Source organism: Loxodonta africana, chromosome 8 (genome assembly GCF_030014295.1).
Source record: "Loxodonta africana isolate mLoxAfr1 chromosome 8, mLoxAfr1.hap2, whole genome shotgun sequence".
NCBI lineage: Eukaryota > Metazoa > Chordata > Mammalia > Proboscidea > Elephantidae > Loxodonta > Loxodonta africana.
Window position 1 is genome coordinate 10,476,258 of NC_087349.1, and position 27,028 is coordinate 10,503,285.

At 48.6% G+C, this 27,028-nt stretch overlaps 1 protein-coding gene across 1 annotated transcript; it reads left to right on the forward strand.

Annotated features, from left to right (window-relative positions):
• The first annotated feature begins 302 nt into the window (after positions 1–302).
• On the forward strand, positions 303–22,626 carry KLRG2 (killer cell lectin like receptor G2). The gene is made up of 6 exons (XM_064290363.1): positions 303–378; positions 3,437–4,168; positions 8,788–8,889; positions 9,245–9,390; positions 22,091–22,194; positions 22,509–22,626. Exons 1-6 carry the CDS (start codon positions 303–305, stop codon positions 22,624–22,626), a joined length of 1,278 nt encoding a protein of 425 aa, XP_064146433.1.
• The last annotated feature ends 4,402 nt before the right edge of the window (positions 22,627–27,028 follow it).

Below are 27,028 nucleotides of genomic sequence, written 5' to 3' on the forward strand. Positions count from 1 at the left end.
CAAATACCAGCAGGGTCACCCAAGTGGACAGGTTTCAGTGGAGCTTCCAGACTAAGATAGACTAGGAAGAAAGGACTGGCAGACTACTTTTGAAAAACCTGAATAGCAGTGGAGCCTTGTCTTAAGGCTTAAAAGTTGTCAAATAAAAATTTGGGGAAAATGGTAAATAAGACGAAGTAGACAAACCACCGGCACAAGGCCTTGTTGGGCATTATCTATTTAATTAATATTCATTAAGCCATTGGGGGTGACATTCGCCAAGCACAGCATAGGCATGTCAACCCTGTTCTGGGGATACAGCAATGATTTCTAGAGGGCAGAACAAATATGTGAGCAAGGTGACCTCAGGTCGTGCTGGAGCGGTGAAGACAGTGCAAGGTGAGGGGCCCAGGGGGGTGGGTGCCCACTGGGTGGGATCATCCAGGCTCTGGGCAGGTGGAGTGTGAGCCGAGCAGACCGTGCCAGGGAGCTGGCTGTGCGGAAACCCCCTCCTCCCCTCACCCGCAAGGACCTAGGATGCCACAGGGAATGACAGCAGCCAGGAGCCTGGGGAGAACACGTTGTCCTTTCCGGCAGCAGTCAGCCGTGGTTAGGTTTAAGCAGTACTTCCATCCATTCAGCCAGGCCAGACCTCCCATGCTCAATCAACTCCATGGTGCAGGGCCACTTCCTGGAAGGCACTGGTGACCTGGAACTGGCTTAGAGGGAATCTCAGCAGTCCTCCACCCAGGCTTAGACTGTCATCGGCACTTCTCAGTGACCTACTAACAATGCTCTTGTTAGGGAATGCTGGTTGGGACGGGGGCAAATGTCAGATCAAGGAGGAAGTAGGATCCAAGGTCCACTAACCCTCAATGATGGGAGCAGCCATTCTCCAGTGGTAGAATTCTCACCATCCATGCAAGAGACCCGGGTTGTTCCCCCACAGTGCACCTCGTGTATAGCCCCAACCCATCTGTCAGTGAAGCCCTGCATGGTGCTGAACAGGCCTGAGCAGCGCTTCCAGACTAAGACGGACTAGGAAGAAAGGCCTGGCGATCCACTTTGCAGACACACCCGTAAGGCTAAAGTCTCCTAGGCGCCCCTCTCACCTTTACACACACACAACCACAGAGCAATCCCCTGCTATGGACTTGCGTCTCATCCCATACCCTTCTGTGCTTCGTCATGCGTTCTGTAGATCCCCAGGTAAAATATAGAGTCTGGTTTTTTGAAGCGATTAAACATAAAACGTTTTCATATAGCGTGTTTCCTTCCGCTGGACTTTCTCAATTCCTTGTCTCCACGGAGCATCGCTTCCAGTAACTTCACCTTCCTCTCACGTTACTTTCTCCTCCCCACTCTCCTCCCTCCCCTAGGAGTGTTTGAGGGGGGCAAGTCCATGGTCTTTCCAAAAGCTCTTTCTAAGACCACCCCAGCAGAGGTCCCTGGATAGAGTTGCCAGATTTAACAAATAAAGATAAAGAGGCAGGTTAAATTTGAATTACGCATAAACAACTGAATGATTCTTTTTAGTATAAATATGTCCCATGCAACATTTGGGATATACTTACACTAAAAAAAAAAAAAAAAAAAAGATTGCTGTTTATCTGAAATTCAGATTTAACTGAGCATCCTGTATTTATCTGCCAGCCCTACCCTGGGAAAACCCTGGGGGCACTTGTTAAAAACACAGGAGGCTCCCTCCCTCCCCCTGGGAGATTCAGTAGGGCTGGGTGGAGCTGAGTCCCTGGGTGAGGCAAATAGTTAACACTCTGGAGTCCAGCCAGAGGCATCTCTGAAGAAAGGCCTGGAGAACTACTGAAAAATCAGCGTTGAAAACGCTATGGAGCACAGTTCTACTCTGACACACATGGGGTCACCATGAGTCAGGATCTACTTAATGGCAAGTTTGTTTGTTTGTTCTGAGCAGGTGGAGTCTACCCAGGAATCTGTGTTTTTTAAAGGGTATTCAGATCACTGGCCAAGGCTAGGAACCCTACACTTTACCTTTAATGAGTTAGGCTAGTAGGAGTCAGGCCTCCAGAGTCTGCCCATCCCTGGGGCTTCTGCCAGGGGTGGGGGAGTCCTCTCTGATGTGATGCCCCTGCCCCACTACATTGTTGGGACCACCAGCTCCCCAACTTTTCCACAGGCTGCCCCATCCCCTTTAGATATTCTGAGGCCCAAAAGGCGTGGCGAATTGCATAGCCTGACTCTAACTCTCAAAACCAACAGAGTGGTTGTCGTACAGAGCATTGTCCTGTTTAGCAAATAAAAATACAGGAGGCAGACTAAATAAAAGAGGACTGTAGGGGAAGATGGGTGGGATCAGAGGACACAGAGGAGGAAGAGCGAGGCTGGGCTCTGGGTCCCCCCAAATGTCTCTGCTCCCACTCTGCCTCTTTCCTGAGAGCAGGGGCCCTTGGTCACCCCAGCTTGGCCTGCCCTTCAGCTCCTCATGGTTCCTGGTACCAGATGAAGTGGGGGGGCCAACAGGCTTGTTGTTATTGTTAGGTGCCATCGAGTCCATTCTGACTCATTGCGACCCCCTACAGGAGAATGAAACACTGCCCGGTCCTGTGCCACCCTCAAAATCATTATTATGCTTGAGCCCACTGTTGCAGCCATTGGGTCAGTTCATCTCTTTGAGGGTCTTCCTCTTTTTCCCTGACCCTCTACTTTACCAAGCATGATGTCCTTCTTCTGATAACATGTCCAAAGTAGGTGAGACAAAGTCTCGCCATCCTCCCTTCTAAGGAACTTCTGGCTATACTTCTTCCAAGACAGACTTATTCATTCTTCTGGTAGTCCATGATACATTCAATATTCTTTGCCAAGACCATAATTCAAAGGCATCAATTTGTCTTTTTTCTTCCTTATTCATTGTCCTGCTTTCCCATGTATATGAGACAATTGAAAACACCATGGCTTGGGTCAGACACGCCTCGGCCCTCTAAGCGACAGCTTTTCTTTTTAACACTATAACACTTTTGCAGCAGATTTGCACAATGCAACGCGTCTTTTGATTTCTTAACTGCAGCTTCCAGGGGCGTTGATTGTGGATCCAAGTAAAATGAAATTCTTGACAACTTCCATGTTTCCTCCATTTATCATGATGTGGCTTATTGGTTCAGTTGTGAGGGGTTTTGTTTTCTTTATGTTGAGGTCTTGGGTCAGACACACTGTCCATACTGAAGGCTGTGGCTTTTGACCTTCATCAAGTCCTCTTCCCTTTCCGGAAGCAAGATTGTGTCCTCTGCATGCTGCAGGTTTTTAATGAGCCTTCCTCCAGTCCTGACGCCATGTTTTCTTCCTATAGTTCAGCTTCTCGGATTATTTGCTCAGCATACAGACTGAATAGGTAGAGCGAAAGGACAGAACCTTGACGCACACCTTTCCTGATTCCAAACCACGCAGGACCCCCTAGTTCTGTTCCAACGACTGCCAATCACAGTGGCCCGCCAGGGACGGGCGTGGCTTGGCCGCTTCCGCGCCCGCCAGACTAATCCCAGCGCGGGAGGTGCGGCTGCTCCCCACCTGGCCCAGGTGTGCCCGCCGCTGGGCGCGCGGATGGAGCGGGTCGGGGCTGCCTCGGGTGCAGAGCGGGCCGGGCCCGAGCTGCCGATGGAGCCGCTGGGCAGCCGGGAGCCGGGGCCGGAGCCGGAGCCGGGCCCCGCGGAGGAAGCGCGGCGACCGGACAGCCCCCCGCGCAGCCCGGGCCCCGCCGGGGATGAGAGGAGGCGGCCCGCGCGCCCGCGGTCGCTGGGCATGGGCTACGGCGCCTTCCACCACCCCGGGGGCCCCGAGCCGCCGAGCCCCGTCGCCGAGCCGCCCCGCGACGGCGACACGCCGGGGCCCGAGCCCGGGGCCTGGGCGCCCATGGACCTGCAGGTGAACGTGCGCGTGGAGCCCGTGGGCGCGGCGGGCGGCCGGGCCCCCTCGCCCGTGCCGCCCACGCGCTTCCTCACCGTGCCGGTCCCCGAGTCCCCACTGCCGTCCCCGAGCGCCACCCAGAGCCCCCTTGCCGCCCCCTGGGCCGGGGAGCTCGCAGGCCCCGCCGAGGGATCCCCGGAGTCGCCCCCGGGCTACTGCCGCTGCCGCGAGCTGGGCCTGGACGGGAAGGAGGGCGCCGCGCTGCTGCCCCACGCCAAGGGGACGAGGCTGCCGCGCGCCATCGAGCTCATGGGTAAGAGGGCGCCCGCCCGCCCGCCCCGCACGGAACCGGGACCCAGACCTCCGTCCCCACTCGTCCTGGTACGGGGCCGGGACCCGGCGGCCATCCCCACGCCTCCTGGTTTCGGGGCTGGGACCCGGAAGAGTCCCCACTCCGTACGAGGCCGGGATCCAGACATCAGTCCCCACCATGCCAGGCCTCCGGGGCTGAGGAATTAGTTAACACCGAGTATTTTTTTTTTTTGAGCTAAGTAATTCCAAGAGTTTGCAGGAGAAGAATAAAACCTCCCACCCACAGCCCGCTTAGTGGCCACAGCGTCTTTGAGAAGAAGAGACAGAGAGGGCAGAAAGGAGAGGTAAAGATTTTCTCACGTGGCGGAGGTGGCAGAGCCTAGGAGCCCGGCTGCCCTCTGCCCTCAGCCGCAGGCCGAAACCACTGGCCCTGGAGTCCCTTCCGATTCATGGCAGCCCCATATGTGCAGAGTAGAGCTGCTCCACGGGATTTTCAAGGCTGTGACCTTTTGGAAGCAGATTGCCAGGCCTTTCCTCTGAGATGCCTGTGGGTGGCTTAAACAGCCAACCTTTCGGCTTGTAGCTGATCACTTAATTCCAGTGGATTCAGGCTCCCCTTTCTCTCCACTCTCTTGTGGAGCATCTGGCCCCAAACACTCATCCTTTAGCAGATATTGAGTGAGGACTACGCTTGGGGGGTGTGTGGGTTTTCTTTTTGGGGGGCCGGAAGGGAAGGGTGAGTGGAGTGAGTTGAATGGAAGGAAGAAAGAGCCGACAAAAGATATAAACAATCCGGGACAAGGAACTGAGAGGGAGTGGTCAGTGAACTTGGGGGCATGGGAAAGCTTCCCGGAGCTGAGTGTGAAGGGTGAGTAGGAGTTGGGGGTGCTGGGCCTCTTCTAGGTGGAGAGCTGGCAGGGACAGAGACAGGAAGGCCAAGAGTCCTGCCCAACTGGCAAACTGCCAACAGTTCAGCCCATGGAAAGGCGGGACAGGCCAGCAGGGCAGAAGCAAGTCCCAGGGGCCACTGTGCAGAGGGGTTCTTAGACATGGTGGGGTCAGGGACTCTGGTCACTGGGGGGCTTTGGCAGAGCTTGGCGTGGGCATGTTTCTCTGCGTGATGGGTATGTTAGTTTGCTGTCACTGTTGTAACAAATTTCATGTAAGTGTTTGTAGCTGAAAATGACGAATTTATTGTCTTAAACAATTATGTGGGTCGGAAGTTTGGAAGGGGTTTGACTCGGTTAAAAAGGGCTATGTTCCTTTCTGGAAGTTCATGGGGAGATTCCATTTCCTTGCCTTATCCAGCTTCTAGAAGGCACTGCATTCCTGGGCTCATGGCCAGCCCCCTTCCTCCATCTTCAAAGCCAGCAAGGTTGAGCTGAGTCCTTCTCACGCCACCATCTCTCTGACTTCTCTCTTTTGTCTCCATCTTTCACTTATAATGACTCTTGTGATGACACTGGGCCCACCAGATAACCCAGATAATCACCCCATTTCAAGGTTATCATAGTGACCCTACGTACAAGAGAACAAAACACTGCCCGGTCCTGGGCCATCCTCACAATCACTGTTATGCTTGAGCCCATTGTTGCAGCCACTGTGTCAGTCCATCTCATTGAGGGCCTTCCTCTTTTTCACCGACCCTCTACTTTACCAAGCATGATGTCCTTCTCCAGGGACTGGGCCCTCCTGATAATACGTCCAGAGTATGTGAGGTGTAGTTAGCTGATCGAAAACAAAAAAACCAAACCCACTGCTATCGAGTCGATTCTGACTCATGGGGACCCTGATAAGCACTCTTAATTGCATCTGCAACTTTAATCCCCCTTTGCCATGTAACCCAACATAGTCCCAGGTCCCAGGAATTAGGGTGGAGACATTTTTGGTGGGACTCTATTCTGCCTACCACAATGGGTCTGTAGCTTTTAATCAGAGTCTATAAAGAAACTGATTTGAAAGGGTAGGTTGGGTGATGAGGGAGTGTAACCATGTAGACTACACAAAGACTGTGTGGATCTTAACAAATTATGGATAACATTGCAAAGAATGGGAATTCCAGAACACTTAATTGTGCTTATGAGGAACCTGTACATAGATCAAGAGGCAGTTGTTCGGACAGAACAAGGGGATACTGCGTGGATTAAAATCAGGAGAGGTGTGCGTCAGGGTTGCATCCTTTCACCATACTTATTCAATCTGTATGCTGAGCAAATAATCCGAGAAGCTGGATGATATGAAGAAGAATGCGATGTCAGGACTGAAGGAAGACTCATTAACAACCTGCAATATGCAGATGACACAGCCTTGCTTGCCGAAAGTGAAAAGGACTTGAAGCACTTACTGATGAAGATCAAAGACTACAGCGTTCAGTATGGATTACTCCTCAACAAAAAAGAAAACAAAAATCCTTACAACTGGACGTATAAACAACATCATGGTAAACAGAGAAAAGATTGAAGTTGTCAAGGATTTCATTTTACTTGAATCTACAATCAACACCCATGGAAGCAGCAGTCAAGAAATCAAAGGACACATTGCATTGGGCAAAGCTGCTGCCAAAGCCTCTACAGAGCATTAAAAATCAAAGATGTCACTTTGAGGACTAAGGTGAGTAGAACCCAAACCATGATGTTTTCAACTGCCTGGGAAATGCTGGGAAAGCTGGACAATGAATACCGAAGACCGAAGATGAATTGACGCCTTCGAATTACGGTGTTGGCGAAGAATACTGAATATACCGTGGACTGCCAGAAGAACAAACAAATCTGTCTTGAAAGACGTACAGGCAGAATGCTCCTTGGAAGCAAGGATGCTCATGTACTTTGGACACGTTATCAGGAGGGACCAGTCCCTGGACAAGGACATCATGCTTGGTAAAGTAGAGGGTCATCAAAAATAGGAAGACCCTCAGCAAGATGGAATGACACAGTGGCTGCTACAATGGGCTCAGACATAGCACCGATTGTGAGGATGGCACAGGACTGGGCAGTGTTTCATTCTGTTGTGTGTAGGGTCGCTATGAGTCAGAACAGACTATGCACCTAACAACAACAATAAGCCACATAGAAATTGTGTTCTGGAGTTGAGGCTGGTCACCGTGGGATGTGAAGAAGGTAGACAGGGAGAGATACCAGAGAGGAAATGCTGCAAGGTGGGTGCATAGCCTTGGAGCTTTGGTTTTGCTTTCTGGGATATGTGGTTTTCCCAGAGTGTGGCTGAGGCTTGGTCCACAGGAAGCTGCTTGAATGAGGAAATGTGCTACATGGTTTCTGCTCATGGTGACCTTAACACCTAGGGTCGGGTATGGTTAGGTGCTGGTGACCTCAAGGCACAAAGGGGCAAACTAAGGCACAGGCTCCATGACTTGCCCTCGTGGTCACGTGCTGCCCAGCTCCTTCACATCCCCTTCTGAGGGAGGAAGCCATTGTGAGTATGGTGGTGTGTGGCTTTCTCTTTTCCTTCCCTTGTTTGGAGAGAGCTGTCCATCGACAGCTGAGGTAGATGGTGTTTTGTTGGCAGGATAGGAAGGTGTATTCATTTCCCACGGTGCCATGACAGAGTACCACAAAGTTGGTTGCTTAAAACAACACAAATTCATTCTCTCACAGCCCGGAGGCTAAAAGGCCAAAATCCAGGTGCCAGCAGGGTCGTGCTCCCTCTGGGGCCTCTAGGGGAAGATCCCTCCTGGTGTCTTCCAGCTTCTGGTGGTCCCAGGCATTCCTGTGTCACTCCAGTCTCTGCCTGTCTGCACATGGCCGTCTTCCATCTCTCTGTGTCTTTTATAAGGACACTCGTCGCACTGGATTAGGGCCCACCCTGCTCTGGTATAACTAATTACATATGCAAATGTACATTTCCAAATAAAATTACAACATGAATTTTTTTTGTGGGGGGAACACTATTCAATCTAGTACCAAAGGGTAGTCACAATGTAGAAAATGAAAGTGTGAGAAAGTAAGCAGGGGGTATAGTCCTCAGAGGGTATAGACCCCAGAAGGTGTTGACTTCAGAGGGTGTAGTATCAGAGATAACTTGTGGATTGAAAAGAAAATTGGGTGGAAGCTGGAGGGCGGGGCAGAGGGGCAGACGCTGAGTAGGAAGGAGATAGACATCATACTTGCCATATTATTACTATTCTCATGGTGGGGTGAAGTCCCTTAGAAATGTTATGCCTTCTAATTTTTTTTTTTTTTTTAATCATTTAAGAGGAGTCCTGGTGACAGTGGTTAAGAGCTCTGCTGCTAACCAAAAGGTCGGCAGTTCGAATCCATCAGCTGCTCCTTGGAAACCCTATAGAGCAGTTGTACTCTGGCCTGTTGGTTCGCTAGAAGTGGGAATAGGACTCAACAGCAATGTGTATGGGTTTGGTAATTATTTAAGAAGCAGAGCATCTCCATCTTCCTCCCAAATGTGAAATCCTAACCTGAACCCAATGGTTTATTGTGGTTTCTTGCACTAGGGGGCAGTACTGAGGTAGGAGTGATGGCCAGCATGACAGCAGCATGGCTCTGAGGTGGGCAGGGTTCTGAGGTGGGCACATGGCCTGGTGTGACGTCGGTGTGGTTTTGAGGCAGCTGCGGTGGGTGGTCTCCTGACCTGCCTCTCTCTCTTCCCCAGGACTGCCCATGTACATGAAGTCCCTGCGCTGGGCCCTGGCCATCATGGCCTTTCTCTTGGCGGTGTCCACGGTCACCATGGTGGCCCTGGCTGCAAGAGCAGGTATGGTGCCCTCTTCTAAGTCCCCTCGCCCTTGCCTCCCTATCAGGGCTGTTTCTGGCTCTTACCTCACCTTGGAGAATTAGAAGGAGGCATCTCCCCAGGGAGATGCTTGTCGAGCAAGGAGTGCTTTTATGCCAAGAGAAAAGAGCTCCTTGCTCCCACTAGGCCAGCCTGTGCCTGATGAGCAATGGGTCTCAGCCTCCTGCCCCGGGGAACTTTGTACACGGACTGTGTCACCTTCCCGGGCCCGGCCCCTTTCCTAGCCAGCTCCATCCCTCCAGACTTGCCCCCATCAAGGCATCCTGGGTTTGTTTTTTAGTGGCTATAAGTGGTTCACTATGTCTCTTGCTTGCAGGGGCCGGCTGCCGGCGGTGCCCCCAGGGCTGGATGTGGGTGGAGGAGCAGTGCTTCTATCTCTCTGCAGATGCTCAGGCCTGGGAGGCCAGCCAGGCTTTCTGCTCAGCCCACCACGCCACCCTCCCACTGCTGAGCCACACCCAGGTGAGAAGGGCAGGGGACCAGTGGAGGCCTGTGGGGGTCACTACAGATGACAGATTGCTAGCACCCAAAGACACCTTGAAGATCTAGTCAGCAATACGTCAGAGAATTCCCCAAGGCATGGAGAAATAGTGACGTGTCCAAGGTAGCAACGTGCAGGGGCACAGAAGTGAGTTCTCCATGTCTTCGACTGACTTTCATTACAAGAAGTCGGGGGCTGGAAAGGCTGGAGCAGTGAACAGTGGGCTTAGGGGCCAGTCTGTGCTGATGTGGCTATGAAGGGAAGGTGTGCGGTGCTGTGAGCATATATGACAGGAGAACGAGGCCTGAAGATTGGATGCCATAGAGTCTATGACAGGGGGATGTGGCCTGAAGGTCAGGGATGCTGTAAGCATCTGTGACAAGAAGACATGGCTGAAAGGCAGGGAACGCTTTCCTTGGGAAGTGATGTTTAAGTTGAAATCTGAAAGGTAAGTGGGAATGAACTAGGCAGGGAAGAGTATCCCGGTAAGATGGAATAGTATATGCTAAGACACTGGTGGGCAAGAAAGTGTGGGCTTTTCAAAAAAACTGAACAAAGGTGTCTTAGTTATCTAGTGCCACTGTAACGGAAATACCACAAGTGGATGGTTTCAACAAAGAGAAATTTATTTCCTCACAGTAAAGTAGGCTAAAAGTCCAAATTTAGGGCGTCAGCTCCAGGGGAAGGCTTTCTCTCTCTGTGGGCTCTGGAGGAAAGTCTTTCTCTTCAATCTTCCCCTGGACTAGGAGCTCCTCCGCACAGGAACCCTGGGTCCAAAGGACACGCTCTAGGCCCAGCACTGCTTTCTTGGTGGTATGAGAGCCCCCTGTCTCTCTGCTCGCTTCTGTCTTTTATATCCAAAAAGAAACTGGCTCAAGAAATGATCCAGTCCCGGAAATTGAGTCCTGCCTCATCAACACAACTCCCCCGCTCCACCCGTTAACATCATAGAGGCAGTATTTACGACACATAGGGAAATCACATCAGATGACAACATGGCGGACAATCACACAATACTAGGAATCATGGCCCAGCCGAATTGATACACACATTTCTTGGGGAAAAAATTCAATCCATGACAAAAGGCCAGGGAGGACTGGATGCTCCCTAGGTCTGCTGCACAGTTACTGTGTGGAATTCCTGCTCACCTGCATCCTAGGTATGCCTTTTGCCTCTTTCCTATGTGGGACCCAGTGTATTTCTTTTTCCTGGTTTTCTTGATGGATCACATCCTCTGTAAACTTCCTGAGAAAAAGTCCATGAGAAGCAAATTTCTTGAAAACTTTCATGACTGAAGATGCTTTTATTCTGCTCTCTCATTTGCATGATAGCTTGGTTGGGTATAAAATTCTAGGTTGGAAAGGTTTCCCCCCAAAATTGCACAGGTTTTGCTCCGTTATCTTCTAGCTTTTAGTCTTGCCATTGAGAAGTCTGATTCTCAATCCCTTGTATGTGACTCTTATTTTTTTTTCTTCTCTGGAAAATTTCAGGGTCTTCTCCTTTGTTCTCAGTGTTCTGAAATTTAACAATAATATGAGTTTGTGGGGTTTTTTTCCTTCATTTTTATTTATGCTGCTGTATTTTTAATTTTAAGAACTCTTTTATTTTTAGTTCTTTAGATGTTCTTTTTTTATTGTGTCCCGTTCCTGTTTCCTGGATGTAATATCTTCCCATATCCCACTATGGATATTACATATTGTGCTTTTGACATTTTCTTCTGCTCTCTGCAGTATGTTTTCTGTGAGTACCTTTTTTTCTGGTCATTGTTTTTTTCCTTAAATTTCTGATGATCTTAGCAGTCGTATTTAAGACTAAGGCACTAAATAGCAGATTGGAAGCTTTATGTCGGGGTGGTGCGTTGGAATGAGTGGATATATTTGAGCTTTTTCAGAGGCAGACTTTGCTATAGACTGCTATAGGGAGATCAGACAGGGGCTCAGGCATTTTCTTTTCATTAATTAATTTTTTTGTTGATGTTGCTGTTGAGAATATACGCAGTAGAACATACACCAATTCAACAATTTCTACATGTACAATTCAGTGACATTGATTACATTCTTTGAGTTGTGCCATCATTCTCACCTTCCTTTTCCAAGTTGTTCCTCCTCTATTAATATAAACTCATTGGCCTCTAAGGTTCCTGTCTAATCTTTTGGGTTGCTGTTGTCAGTTTGATCCCATGTACAGAGATCTTAAGAGACCACAATGCTCAAAGTAGACATTCTTTACTAGTTAAGTTAAAATATTGTTCAGGGGATATTTTTGGTTTAAGGCTTAAAGATTATCTTGGGGAAATAGTTTCTGGGGTTCATCCAGCCTCCATGGCTCCAGAAAGTCTGGATTCCATGAGAATTTTCAATTCTGTTCTGCATTTTCTCCCTTTTAACCGGGATTCTACTATAGAATTTTTTATGAAACCATTCTGTAATGGCATCTCTTTTCTTAGTGAATGCTAAACTCATATCGTAGGAGCAAAAGGGAAAGAGGACAGGAGGTTTCACCTGTAGGCTGTTGTTGTTTTGTTAGGTGCCGTCGAGTTAGTTCTGACTCATAGCAACCCTGTGCACAACAGAACAAAACACTGCCCGGTCCTGAGCCATCCTTACAATCGTTGTTATGCTTGAGCTCATTGTTGCAGCCACTGTGTCAATCCACCTCATTGAGGGTCTTCCTCTTTTCCGCTGACCCTGTACTCTGCCAAGCATGATGTCCTTCTCTAGGGACTGATCCCTCCTGACAACATGTCCAAAGAATGTAAGATGCAGTCTCTCCATTCTTGCTTCTAAGGAGCATTCTGGCTGTACTTCTTCCAGGACAGATTCATTCATTCCTTTGGCAGTCCATAGTATATTCAATATTCTTCACCAACACCACAATTCAAAGGCATCAATTCTTCTCCGGTCTTCCTTATTCATTGTCCAGCTTTCACATGCATATGATGCAATTGAAAATACCATGGCTTGGGTCAGGTGCACCTTAGTCTTCAAGGTGACATCTTTGCTCTTCAACACTTTAAAGAGGTCCTTTGCAGCAGATTTACCCAATGCAACACATCGTTTGATTTCTTGACTGCTGCTTCCGTGGCTGTTGACTGTGGCTCCAAGTAAAATGAAATCCTTGACAACTTCAATCTTTTCTCCGTTTATCATAATGTTGCCCATTGGTCCAGTTGTGAGGATTTTTGTTTTCTTTATGTTGAGGTGTAATCCATACTGAAGGCTGTGGTCTTTGATCTTCATTAGTAAGTGCTTCAAGTCCTCTTCACTGTCAGCAAGGATTGTTGTGTCATCTGCATAATGCAGGTTGTTAATGAGTCTCCCTCCAATCCTGATGCCCTGTTCTTCTTCATATAGTCCAGCTTCTCATATTATTGGCTCAGCACACAGATTGAATAGGTATGGTGAAAGAATACAACCCTGATGCACACCTTTCCTGATTTTAAACTGCTCAGTATCCCCTTGTTCTGTCCAAACAACTGCCTCTTGATCTATGTAAAGGTTCCTCATGAGCACAATTAAGTGTTCTGGAATTCCCATTCTTCGCAATGTTATCCATAATTTGTTATGATCCACACAGTCGAATGCCTTTGCATAGTCAGTAAAACACAGGTAAACATCCTTTTGGTATTCTCCGCTTTCAGCCAAGATCCATCTGACATCAGCAATGATATCCCTGGGTCCACATTCTCTTCTGAAACCGGTCTGAATTTCTGGCAGTTCCCTGTCGATATACTGCTGCAGCCGTTTTTGAATGATCTTCAGCAAAATTTTGCTTGCATGTGATATTAATGATATTGTTCTATAATTTCCACATTCGGTTGGATCGCCTCTCTTGGGAATAGGCATAAATATGGATCTCTTCCAGTCAGTTGGCCAGGAAGCTGTCTTCCATATTTCTTGGCATAGATGAGTGAGCACCTCCAGCGCTGCATCCATTTGTTGGAACATCTCAATTGATATTCCATCAATTCCTGAAGCCTTGTTTTTAGCCAATGCCTTCAGAGCAGCTTGGACTTCTTCCTTCAGTACCATCGGTTCCTGATCATATGCCAGCTCTTGAAATGGTTGAACATCAACTAATTCTTTTTGGTATAATGACTCTGTGTATTCCTTCCATCTTCTTTTGATGCTTCCTGCATCGTTTAATATTTTCCCCATGGAATCCTTCACTGTTGCAACTTGAGGCTTGAATTTTTTCAATAGTTCTTTCAGCTTGAGAAACGCTGAGCATGTTCTTCCCTTTTCCATCTACATCCAGCTCTTTGCACGTGTCATTATAATACTTTGTCTTCTCGAGACACCCTTTGAAATCTTCTGTTCAATTCTTCTACTTCATCAATTCTTCCTTTTGCTTTAGCTGCTCGACATTCGAGAGCAAGTTTCAGAGTCTTCTCTGACATCCATCTTGGTCTTTTCTGTCTTTCCTGTCTTTTCAATGACCTCTTGCTTTCTTCATGGATGATGTCCTTGATGTCATTCCACAGCTCGTCTGGTCTTGGGTCACTAGTTTTCAATGCGTCAAATCTATTCTTCAGATGGTCTCTAAATTCAGGTGAGATATACTCAAGGTCATATTTTGGCTCTCGTGGACTTGCTCTGATTTTCTTCAGTTTCATCTTGAACTTGCATATGAGCAATTGATGGTCTGTTCCACAGTCGGCCCCTGGCCTTGTTCTGACTGATGATATTGAGCTTTTCTATCATCTCTTTCCACAGATGTAGTCAATTTGATTTCTGTGTGTTCCATCCGGCGAGGTCCATGTGTATAGTCTCCGTTTATGTTGGTGAAAGAAGGTATTTGCAATGAAGAAGTCGTTGGTCTTGCAAAATTCTATCATTTGATCTCCAGCATTGTTTCTGTCACCAAGGCCATATTTTCCAACTACTGATCCTTCTTCATTTCCAACTTTTGCATTCCAATCGCCAGTAATTATCAATGCATCTTGATTGCATGTTCAGTCAATTTCAGACGGCAGCAGCTGATAAAAATTCTTCTATTTCTTCATCTTTGGCCCTAGTGATTGGTGTGTAAATTTGAATGATAGTCGTATTAACTGGTCTTCCTTGTAGGCATATGGATATTATCTTATCACTGACAGCGTTGTTCTTCAGGATAGATCTTGAAACGTTCTCTCTGATGATGAATGCAACACCATTCTTCTTCAAGCTGTCATTCCCAGCATAGTAGACTATATGATTGTCCGATTCAAAATGGCCAATACCAGTCCATTTCAGCTCACTAATGCCTAGGATATGGATGTTTATGCGTTCCATGACGATTTCCAGTTTTCCTAGATTCATACTTCGTACATTCCATATTCCGATTATTAACAGATGTTTGCAGCTGTTTCTTCTCATTTTGAGTCGTACCACATCAGCAAATGAAGGTCCCGAAAGCTTTACTCCATCCACATCATTAAGGCCGACTCTACGTTGAGGAGGCAGCTCTTCCCCAGTTGTCTTTTGAGTGCCTTCCAAGCTGGGGGGCTCATCTTCCAGCACTACGTCAGCTATTCATAAGGTTTTCACTGGCTAATGCTTTTCAGAAATAGACTGCCGGGTCCTTCTTCCTAGTCTGGAAGCTCAGCTGAAACCTTTCCTCCATGGGTGACCCTGCTGGTATCTGAATACCAGTGGCATAACTTCCAGCATCACAGCAACACACAAGCCCGCACAGTACGACAAACTGACAGACACCTGTAGGCATGTAGCATTTAATCCCTCCCTTTTTAGTGTAGTACCCTCTCCCTCAGTTGAACCTGGTATTCAGGATCCCAAATCTCCTCTGGTTCCTCTCCAAAGAGTTCTGCTAGTGACCTGGCTGCATCAGGGAGGTGAGTGGGCCTTGGGGAAGGAAAAGGTGTAAGTGCTTCTTTTATAGACTTTCAGTCAGTCATCCTTTGTTGACATTTCTCATCTGCTGTGGTCTCCTCCCACTCTTACTTTTTGTTTTCTCTTTTCATCACTGAAGGGTATTCTCTTCTATTCGTACTTTGTTAAGAGTTTGAAACAGGAATGGGGTTAATTTCATTGAGTGCTTTTTTTGTATCCATTGAGATGATATCTTTTTGTTTCTTCCTTTAATTTCTTAGTGTGGGAATTACGTTGTTTTTTTTTTTCTTTTCTTTTCATTCTGGGCATAAACCTTACATAGCCATGATTTTTCCCTCCAAACACTTCTGGATTTGACTTGTTAATATTTTCCTTCAGATTTGTCCATGCATGAGAATTAGCCAGTTTTCCCTTCTGTGCTGTCCCTGTCCAGTCCTGAAATCTAAGTTTTTCGGTCCCATGCAGTGGTGGAGGACTGTTTCTCTCTAATCTGGGAAAGTTCCCTGGACATGCCTGTCACACATTACAGAAGGATCGGGGATCCAGGCTTGGTCCTGGGGCCAGGGATCAAGAAATGCCGGCTCTGAGGTGGCAGAACCTGCTCAGACACAATCTATGGCCCGGTGGCCCAATCCTCTCTGTTCAGATTCCTGCCCTGCCTCTTGCCCACTCTCACCATCACACCCTGCCTGAGACCTCAACTCACCTCTCTGTGCATGCCACCGTGCTGGGGACAGACAGACGTTGAGAGTGAGAGGAGGAACAGAACGCCCAGGAACTGGGCACCAGACATGTTCCTGCCCTAGAGCGGCAAAGAGAAGGCCTCCTGAGAGCCCGCAGGAAAGAGAGCAGGAGTGAGCTTGTCAGTGGGGAGGCATACCTACTCCACCCCACAGCCCACACCCACACACACCATACCTACACACCACACTTATACACACCACAGCACACATACACATGCCACACACACACCATACACCCCACGCACCCCACATGTGCACATCACACTGGCAACACACAACAGCCCATATACACCATAGATACCACACTCATACACACCATGTCACACACACACCACACATACACATCACACACCACACCACACCACACACACGCCACACACCCCACACATACATACCACACCACATATATACACACACAATCCCACATACACCATACAGGCATACCACACTCATCCATACCACACCACACCACACACCCCCACACATGCACACTTCACACACACTGCATTCCCACTCACACATCACACACACACAGCACACGCACACAGCACACAGCACACGCACACACACACACCAGTATTTCTTAGTACTATGTATTTTTTCTTGTTGCTAAGTCATGTGTTCATTACAAAAAGTTTGGAAAACAAAACATTGTAAAGAAAATAAATTGTCTTCATTATGTGCTACCTAGTGATAGTCACTAACATAGACTTTTGGAGTGCTTGCTTCTAGTCTCTTTCCTAGGCACATCTATTTAACTTTTTCCTTAAAACAAAAACAGATGTGCGGTTTATAACCTGTTTTATTTTTCCCCCTCAGCAAACGCGATGAGGTCCCCCAGATCATTAAGTATCCTACTTAAACTGTACTTGAACTTAAAATCCTACTGAAGCTTGGCTTCCTTGGTGGTGAGGTGGGCTGGGAGAGTCCCGCTGGACTTACTGGAGTCCTGGCTCTGCCACCTGCCAGCCATGTGGCCTCAGGCATGGTGCCTGAGTTAATACGTCTGTAATGAAGTTACAGGTCTCAATGATTTCTGAAAAAATGAAATGAAGTAAGGCGTTCAAAGCCTTTATCACGGTGCCTAGCACACTGTGCTTACTAATTGGAGCTGTGGTTACGTATATTTCCCTAATTAATTGTTTCCTCATCTCTAAAGCAGGTGCAACAGAACACACTTCACAGGGTTGTTAAATAAAATATGTACAGAAACGGCTTAGCATTTTTGACACAGAAAACTCTGTCACGGCTAAGGACAGTAGCAGCAGCAGCAGTGACGGTATTCATAGATATTCCGTTGCTTCCTGCTTTGTTTTGCCACTGCCATAGATAATGCTGTGATAAAACCCCTTATGCTTATATTTTTATGCATCTTTTTTTTTATTTCCTCAGGATAAATATCTCAAAGGAGAAACCAAGGATCAAAGTGTATCTACATTTTTAAACTTTTCATTTATTCTTCTTGAGTGCCTGTTATATGCCACACCAGGTGCTAGACCAAACGCATGGGGCAAGGAAAAAGATACAATGTAAATGGAAAAAATAGTTTATGACCTCAATATGGTAAATATATGTGCACAGAAAAAAAAAAAAAATGAAAGGAAATATTTCAATAGTTTCATTGTGACTAGTGCTGGGCGGCAAGATTATGGGCGGTTTTATTTTCTTTGACTTTTTCTGTATTTGCTGAACGTTCTACAAAAAAAATATGCTCTGGTTAGGGGATGGCAGCTCACGAGGGCACGAGATCAGTGTATGATGGTTTCTGCCCAGGCCCTGAGTCTCTGTGGGACCAGGCTGTGCAGGGAACTATCCCAGAGCCTGGACGGAAAGACCCAGCATGTGCCACCAGGAAAAGCCCTGCGCTGCCACCCTGCACTGCCACCCCCCCGCCCCCAGTCATACAGCTCCAACCCAGGATGGCGCTTGACCTTAGCTCAGCAGCGAGCCTCCCTCAAAAGGTTCGACTCCAACTCATGGTGACCCCGTGTATGTCGGAGCAGAACTGTGACCCACGGGGTTTTCAGTGGCTGATTTTTTCAGAAATAGACCACCAGGCCTGTCTTCTGAGGCGCTTCTGGGTTAGCAGCCAAGCACGTTAACCATTCGCATTACACAGGGGCTGCTTTAATGGGGCAGATGGATTTAACTATCCAAACTGCAAACCTAGCTGGAGATGAAGAATTTGTTTTTTAAGCCAAGCATACAGGATCGCTCGTTGAAATACAGGTGAATATGCAGGAAAAGTACCGCAGAGTCCACGCACACTCCTTCCCTGCAGAACTACCGAAGCTGAGGCTTGGCTCACAGGTAGTTCCAGTGTGGACGATGACCCTGTGGGGCTCTGGGTGCCTCCTGAGTTCTGGGCTGTGGGAGGACAGGCAGGAGATGAGGAGGGCCCCGCTCCACGAGCTAGCGCTGCCAGAGGTGCAGGGCGTATCCCCAGCCACGGGATACACTTCCCCAAGAGTCACCTTTGCTCCAAGGTGGAAAACAGGAGCAAGTTCCAGTGTTCCTTGTCTTCCCCCTTTAGGACTGTGGGGCAGAGGACAGGACGTGCTCCTCAGGGCTTCAGTGACAGCTGCAGCTTTTGTTTGGGTGGAGGAGGGGAGGAGCTACATTCAGCGTGCACACTGAAGGTAAAACAGCTTGATATCTGGAAGGATTAGAATGTGAGTAATTTAAGTCAGAGAATTAGGAAAACTAAGTAATCTGAAACATTTTAATGTTGAAACAAATGTATAAAGGCAAAGAAAATAAGTTGCCTTATTTTAAGGCATAAACTACCCGATGTGAAGGAAGTTCTGCTTAGGATCACGCTGGTGGGGGCTGTTGGGGCCATGGAGGCCCATCTCGGCCATCACCCAGAGCAGGCCTGGTGCCATCAGTTACTCAGAGGTCTGCACTTCCTGGGAGTTGTTTATGACCCTCGGGACGAAGCTTCCCCACCCCATCATTTTTGCTAACATGAGAACAGATGGGTAGAATCCGAACTGCAAGGAAAAGGGAATGGAGTGGTAGAGTTGGGTGGGTTTAGAGGCCAGGATGAACAGCTGGCCATCCTCTTGGGGTCACTGTGAGGCTAAATGAAGCCCCACCAGGAGCCGTGGTGGCACAGTGGCTACTAACAGAAACGTCAACGGTTCAAACTCACCAGCTGCTCCGTGGAGAAGAATGTGGCGGTCTGCTTCCATAAGGATTCCAGCATTGGAAACTATGGGGCAGTCCTACTCCGTCCTATAGGGTTGCTAAGAGTCAGAATCCACTCAGTGGCAATGGGTTTTTAACGGGTTGTGAGCAGCAGCCCATCCTCGTGCAGGCTGCTCCTGTTTTCACCTGGCACGATTTCCTGTTGACATGGTCCTGTGTAACCACATTTTTCACATGCTTGTCATTTTTAATATCACCGTAGTTTTCCATCATGCTGACATCCCATAATTTACCTAGTTACTTCCTGATTGCTAAGCATCTGAGGGGTTTCTACTGATTTTTTTTTTTAATTTTTATTGTGCTTTAAGTGAAAGTTTACAAATCAAGTCAGTCTCTCACACAAAAACTTTTATGTACCTTGCTACACACTCCCAATTGCTCTCCCCCTAATGAGACAGCCCGCTCCTTCCCTCTACTATTTTTGTGTCTATTCCACCCAGCTTCTAACCCCCTCTGCCCTCTCATCTCCCCTCCAGGCAGGAGATGCCAACATAGTCTCAAGTGTCCACCTGATCCAAGAAGCTCACTCCTCACCAGCATCCTTCTCCAACCCATTGTCCAGTCCAATCCATGTCTGAAGAGTTGGCTTTGGGAATGGTTCCCGTCCTGGGCCAACAGAAGGTCTGGGGGCCATGACCACTGGGGTCCTTCCAGTCTCAGTCAGACCATTAAGTCTGGTCTTTTTATGAGAATTTGGGGTCTGCATCCCACTGCTCCTCTGCTCCCTCAGGGGTTCTCTGTTGTGTTCCCTGTCAGGGCAGTCACCAGTTGTAGCCAGGCACCATCTAGTTCTTCTGGTCTCAGGCTGATGTTGTCTCTGGTTTATGCAGCCCTTTCTGTCTCTTGGGCTTGTAATTACCTTGTGTACTTGGTGTTCTTCATTCTCCTTTGATCCAGGTGGGTTGAGACCAATTGATGCATCTTAGGTGTCTGCTTGCTAACATTTAAGACCCCAGACGCCACTCTCCAAGTGGGATGCAGAATGTTTTCTTAATAGATTTTATTATGCCAATTGACTTAGATGTCCCCTGAAACCATGGTCCCCAAACCCCAGCCCCTGCTACAGTGGCCTTCGAAGCATTCAGTTTATTCAGGAAACTTCTTTGCTTTTGGTTTAGTCCAGTTGTGCTGACCTCGCCTGTATTGTGTGTTCTCTTTCCAGTTACCTAAAGTAGTTCTTATCTACTATCTAATTAGTGAATACTCCTCTCCCACCCTCCATCCTTCCCCTCTTGTAACCATCAAAGAATATTTTCTTCTCCGTTTAAACTATTTCTCGAGTTCTTATAATAGTGGTCTTATACAATATTTGTCCTTTTGCAACTGACTGATTTCACTCAGCATAATGCCTCCCAGATTCCATGAAACGTTTTACAGATTCCTCACTGTTCTTTACCGATGTGTAGTATTCCATCGTGTGAATATACCCTTATTTATCCATTCATTCATTGATGGGCACCTTGGTTGCTTCCATCTACTGATTCTTTACAGATAGCATTGTGCCGTCTTTTTTTTGAGGTGGTAAACTTTTTATTAAACTCATTTAGATTTTTTTATAACATTTTGTTAAGGTGAAAGTCTACACAGTAAATTAGGTTCCCATTTAATAATTTCTACACAAATTATTCAGTGATATTGGTCACATTTCCACAACGTCATCATTCTCATTCATTCCGTTCTGCTAGTGCCGTTTCCAGTAGTCTAGTTTGCCTGCCCCCTTACCGCTCGTCTTTGTTTTGGAGTTGATTTTCGACCATTTGGGCACTGTGTATCTTTGGATAAGTTCATTTTCTCTTCTTTGTGTTCCTGGATTTATTCCCAAAGTGGAGTCACCCATTGAAGCAGTGGGAGTGGTGTTTTTGCCCTTGTTACAAATCACCAAAGTCCATTCCAGAGAGACTGTGGCCACGTCCAGCATCCCCACTCCCACTGCGTGGGTCCCCGCTGGGACTTGGAATATATAAACAAAATGTTTCCAGTGTGTTTCACATTTTTTAAAGCAGTGTCTTTTATTTTTTTGTTCCTGGCGTGTCCATACACGTATGCATTGATCCTGGTGCCGTCGAGTCGATTCCGACTCATAGTGACCCTCTTTTCGTTATTATAATCACTACAGCTTTGATTATGCTTTCTCATTTAATGTGCTGCAGCCCTTCTCCCAGATGGCACCCTTCACACTCGTCTTTCCTGATGACCTCTGCAGCCAGCCGTGCTGAGCAGGCTGTGCCCCAGCCGTGGCATCACTAGGGAGGCATGGGATGCGGCTGCACTGGGTGTCGCTGTCAGAAGAGGTGACACCAAAATGACTGCATGTAAAACTTCTGTGGAGCGCGAGCTGTAGGGCACTGATGCGGAGTCACTGGGGGGCCGGGTGGGGTGCGGGCGCCGTGGCACAGCTGGGCCAGGTGCTGGTACAGGCAGAGGTGGCTGATGGGTGCCAGAGGTTGGGGCAGCTGGCAGGCTGCACACCTGCTAGCGCCCTTAGCGGCGGGAGCACCTGGAGGCTGCTGTGCCCGGGGACTGGCCAGGTTCTGTATGGTCTGAGGTCAGTGGGTGGGGGAGAGGGTGACACCAGGAGTTACTGCACTGGATGACACCAACCCTAGTGACGCCACTGTGCCCCCGCTTTGCACCTGGTTCCCACCTCTCAACTCCCTGGTTCCCTGGTGTCCACTCTGCCCCTCCTTGGGCCCAAAGAGGGGCACATTCTCATTTCTGCGTCCCAGCCCATGGCACAGTGACTGGGGCTTGGAGACCAGCCAAGTTGACCTGGTCCACTTTCCTGCAATGGCAAACGGGACAGCAGGAGCAACCGGGATGGGAGACCCGGGTCGGCGTGGCTGGGTGGGGGCATCCAGGTGGGCCTACCCATGAGCACTGATGGCTTCTCCCCTCAGGGCTTCCTGAGCAACCACCACGTGGCCCCGCGCTCCTGGGTGGGGGCCCTGCGTGGTCCCCAGGGCTGGTACTGGACCGATGGCACACCCCTGCCGCTGCAGCTGTGAGTGACCGCGGGTCTGGGGGTGGGGGGCTCTGTCCAACTGTGGGCACTGAGTGTAACAGCAGGCATGGGCGGCGCGGTCCTTCCCCCTCTGCTGCTCTGAGTCCCAGGAGCCTGCCCTGGCCTCCGTGTGTGGCCTTTGTGCCGACCCCCTCTGGCACTGGGGGACCTCACAGCCATGCTATGCTAGTGGGTCCTCTCACCCTGGGTCCCCAGCAGGGTTCGCACCATGCCCCTCCCCCCCACCTTCCACCCTCTCTTCTCCTCAAAACCCTTTCTCTGCCCTCCCCGCCCCTCCTCCCCCCTCCCCCCAGGCTCCCTGAAGACGACGACCACCCAGAACTGAGCTGCGGTGGCCTGGAGGAAGGCAGGCTGGTGGCTTTGGACTGCACCGCCCCCCGGCCGTGGATCTGTGCCCGGGCGCCCCAGTGACTCAGAGGGCTCACCCTGGCCCTGGGCACCGTGGCCCCGGAGAGGCCGCGTGGGAGCCGGGCAGCAGGGTGGGCGCGGCGGGAGCTGGACTTCCAATGAGAAGGCCACAGGTGCAGGATGGAGGCTGTGGTCCCCAGCCCCCAGAGCCGGTTTGCTCAGCGGCGTAGGGGTGGCTGGTTGTGTTCCTGAGCCTCGGCCTCTCCGTCCGCAAAGCGGCTGTCCCCCGCACCCCACGCCTGCTCGGTACGCACGCCCCTTCCTGGAGCAGGCGGCCTGCTGGCTGTGCACTGGGATGGTGAGATGAGGACAACATTGCGGTGACCGCATTTCCAGCAGTCCCCACGCGCAGACCCAGAAGAAAAGACGTGGCCAGCCCAGAGGAAAGGGGGTGTCCCTCCTGCCAGACAGCTGGCCTAGGGCTGCAGAGGGAGGCTTGCAAGGGACCAGGCCCAGAGCATGGCACCTGAGGCGGGTACCGGAGGAGACATCACAGCTTGCTAGGCGAGGTCACCGTGACGCGAGGGCCTGAGTGAGAAACGTAGAGGGTTCCAGGCAGTGCTCTCCCCACAGCTGTGGGGACAACCAGCCCGAAGGGGCCTTGCAGGTTGGCTCAGGGAAGGGCCTTCACAGTAAAGACTGACAGAGTGGGCCCAGAGGGCCTGCAGAGACCCCAGCAAACAACAGGAGCCCACACCTGCAGACTTAGTGCTCAGGCACAAACGCGCCTTTCCTGTTTTCTCCCGGCTGAACGTTGGCTGTGCACCTGGACCAGCAGCTTGTGCCGAACTGCGTAGGGATCTGGGGAAAGGGGTGCAGGGTCTGTGATGAGACAGTGCCCACCACTACACAGGGTGATGGGGACTTCTGGCCCCATGTAAAGAGGTGGGTGTCTCAGCCTCCACCACTGCCCGTGGGCAGGAAGCTGGGTGTGCTGTTTCGTGTGTCCCGTGTCTGTGCCTTGAGAAACTGCATGTATGTCTGTAGGGAACAAGTGTGCACAAATCTCTCACCTGGCCTTTTCAATACCACTCAAAATCATTCAGCTAGAAAGTGGAATGTCTAGAGTTAAAGCCCGTGCTGTGCCTCCAAAGGCCATGCTCTCTCGGTTCCAGCACACTGCCGAGCAAACGGTTTCAGTGGGAGCTGGGTGAAGGCCTTCAGGGGGAGTGAGGCCTGACTGTGGAGACACCCATGACACATCCACTGCTTCCGTTTCTGTTGCTGCCTAACAATTCTTTGTCCCATAACATGTATTTTTCCCTTGTGATTCTGTGGGTTGACCAGGTGATTCTGCTTCAGTCATGTTGCCTGAAGCACTGGGATGGCTGGAAGGTCCAAAATGGCTAGCAATGTGGTGCTGGTTGCCTGCTGGGGGCTGTGGTTTTGCTCCACCTGTGTGTTTCCACATGGCTGCCTGGGCTTCCTCATAGCACTGCAGCTGGAGCCCAAAAAGGAGGAGTCGTGGAGACGGGATGGTGTGAGCTACATTAATTAAGGGCTGGTCTTAATTAAGTCACAGTGTCACATTTTATTGTTCTAAAGAAGTCACAGAGCCAGCCCGCTTTCAAGGGGAGGGAAGTACACCCCATCTCTCCGTGGAAGGGGCAGCAAAGAATTTTAGGGCACATGCACCACCCTTTGGTGAGAAAGTGGAGACACAGACTTCTACTTTGCTTTTTGTCAGAAAGAAATGTCTCTCACCACAGCATGTTTTCTCTGTTTAGGCACGTCACTGGCTCACGCTGGGCCTAGGTGTAATGTCACCGGCTGTCCTCTCATCTCCGGTGCTCAAGGCAGTACCAGCTAAATAGAAAATCTGAGTCAAAAAACAGCAACATCCAGCACAGTTGTTAACTTTAAAAACCAATTGTTGGAAATATTTCACAATTAAAATTTTTTCAACATTGTGGGACAGCTGATGCAGGCAAGATAACTGTTCGTGTCTGGTTGTGCTCGCTCATAGGAAAGAGAAACCCTGAAGACAGGACTGAAAACCAGACAAGAAAGCCTGTGAACTGGTTTTCTGGTCCATGCAGGAGGGGAAGCTCTAGTCTGGTGATTGCTGGGCTATTCTCATGCTTATATGGGATGGGAACTCTGGCCCTGGATAAACACAAGGTGCAAAATTAGAAAGGGTGGACTAGAAAAAGTCATGTGCCAACAGGGGATGACAAGGACGCTCCTCTCCTCCCCAGATGAAAAACGTTTCCACTGATAGCATGAAACTCTAGGTCTGGGTCCCCGCTGGTGCAGAATTTGAGTTTAGGCTACCGGCATCCTAGAGAAACCTCCAAGAGAAATTAGCATCAGGATTGCTTAGGCTGTTGACACCCTTGAACCTAGCAGAAGCCAATTCAAACTGCTCTGTAGGGGTGTCCCCATAATCCACTGTTGGGGGTCCTCACCGGTAGGCTCATCATAAGAGATTAAAGGCATGGAAAAGTGTTCCGACTAAGAAAACAAAAACCAGACAATTTTTCAAGAGCCAAAGAGAATTTCTAGAGATGAAAAATACAGTTGTTGATATTAACAGCTAGCGGACAGGCTGAATAACAGAAAGAGCTGAAGAGACAATAAAGTGAACTGGAAGATAAATTTGAGGAAAACAGCCCAGAGTGCATTTCAGAGAGATGGAAAATAAAAATGAGAAGGTAGGAGATACAGACAGTAGAAGACGTAAGTAGACAAAAGAGCTAACATACATCTCCAACAGGGATTACTGTTTTTTTGTGTCACGGATCCTTTCTCAAAGCCATGTTTTTTAAAAGCATAAACATATAAGGTTGTTTTAAAAAACCCAGTTTATACTGAAATACCAATATATTGTACAGTCAAGCTAAATGAGGTCTGTAAGTGTGCAGTTCATTGAGTTTTGACAACTGTATATAGGACCCCCGGCAGCTGCTACTTCTGGAGTCCCTGGATGTTGCAGTCATGCTCATCTAATAAAAAGGAGCCTGGTGATCTTCCCAAAGGTCACGGCCCTGAAAATCCTGTGGAGCACAGTCCTGCTCTGCAATACATGGGGTTGCCCTAAGTCAGAACTGACTTTGACAGCAGCTGGTAGAATTAGGGTGTTTAATATATATTGCCGCAAGCTATTCGCCAAAATTTCATGTTAATCTTTTTCAACAATATTTAAAATTATTTGTTCTTAAGTTTTTTCTTCTGAATGTTATTTTATTGACTTTTAATGCTATGCTAACTTTGTTAAAAGAACCTAGGAGTTCTTGTTTCCTAAGCTCTGGAATAACTTAAAACACCACTTGTGTTTGGTAGGGAAAGCAAGGTACCAGGGTCACATCAAGAGAACTAAGGACCGACTTGAAGAGGCTTTCCCTGGCTCAACATTGGAATACTTAACTGTCATGAGTTGAAACATATAAAGGATGTTTCAATACACGAAATCATAATACTATTAAAAAAAAAAGTTCATTTGGTCACCTTTGGAGAACACCAAAAACTGGTAAATAGTAAGAATCACACATTTATCCTGCCTTTCCTGTACAGTCTGTACCTCAGGGAAACCTCACATTACAGAAGCACCCAAATGGCCAAAGGGATGCATTACTGGGTCCAGGCAATGAGGGTCGCTGCTCCTCTGATGGAAGCAGACATTATCTATCTTAACCTTTTAACCTTCACAACCCTGAGGGAGATGTTAGTGTTCTCATCTCCAGTTTTAAGGACAAAGGTGCGGAGGTTTAAAGTCCTCCCCTTATAGGGACAGGATGTGCTAATCAACGAACAACAAACAGCATCTGGTACTTTACTGTCATTCTAAGTAGAGAATCGACATTCTGGATGAAAGAATGGGAACCCTGGTCAGGGTAGGGGTGATGAGTGATGGATGTGTTGCTGGAGGCCTGGAAATGTGTAAATCATTAAAGCTTCACTTGGTAAGGAAGGGCAGTAAGGCAGCAGGAAGCTAACAGCTACTGTCAAAACTTAGCAAACCAAGAAATAGCAGAATAACCCTATTATTTAGAAATATGAAGACAAACACTAAATGAAACAGACAAAGTGGTTGCCTTAAAACTAGTTAGTGGCGATGTAAGTCAGAATAACAGCTGTCTTGGGAGTAGGGGGGCACTGACTGGAAGGGACCCCAGGAACATTCAAAACCAAAAGCCCACTGCTGCCGAGTCGATTCCGACTCAAAACAGCGCCCCTACAGGACAGAGCAGAACTGCCCCATGGGGCTTCCAAGGAACAGCTGGTAGATCGGAACTGCTGACCTTTTAGTTAGCAGCCGAGCTCTTAACCGCTGCGCCTGGAAATGGTCTACGTCTTGATCTGGCTGGAGGTGAGTGTACACATATGTAAAAATTCACCAAGTTGTACACTTAAGATCGTGTACTTTACTGTATATAATTCTAAAAAGTTGTTTAAATGTTTGTCT

Coding starts and splice junctions, on each gene's coding strand:
- KLRG2 (XM_064290363.1), top strand. CDS start 303: ATGATTTCTAGAGGGCAGAACAAATATGTGAGCAAGGTGACCTCAGGT. Junction 4,169..8,787: donor GCGCGCCATCGAGCTCATGG/GTAAGAGGGCGC, acceptor TCTCTTCCCCAG/GACTGCCCATGTACATGAAG. Junction 9,391..22,090: donor CACTGCTGAGCCACACCCAG/GTGAGAAGGGCA, acceptor TTCTCCCCTCAG/GGCTTCCTGAGCAACCACCA.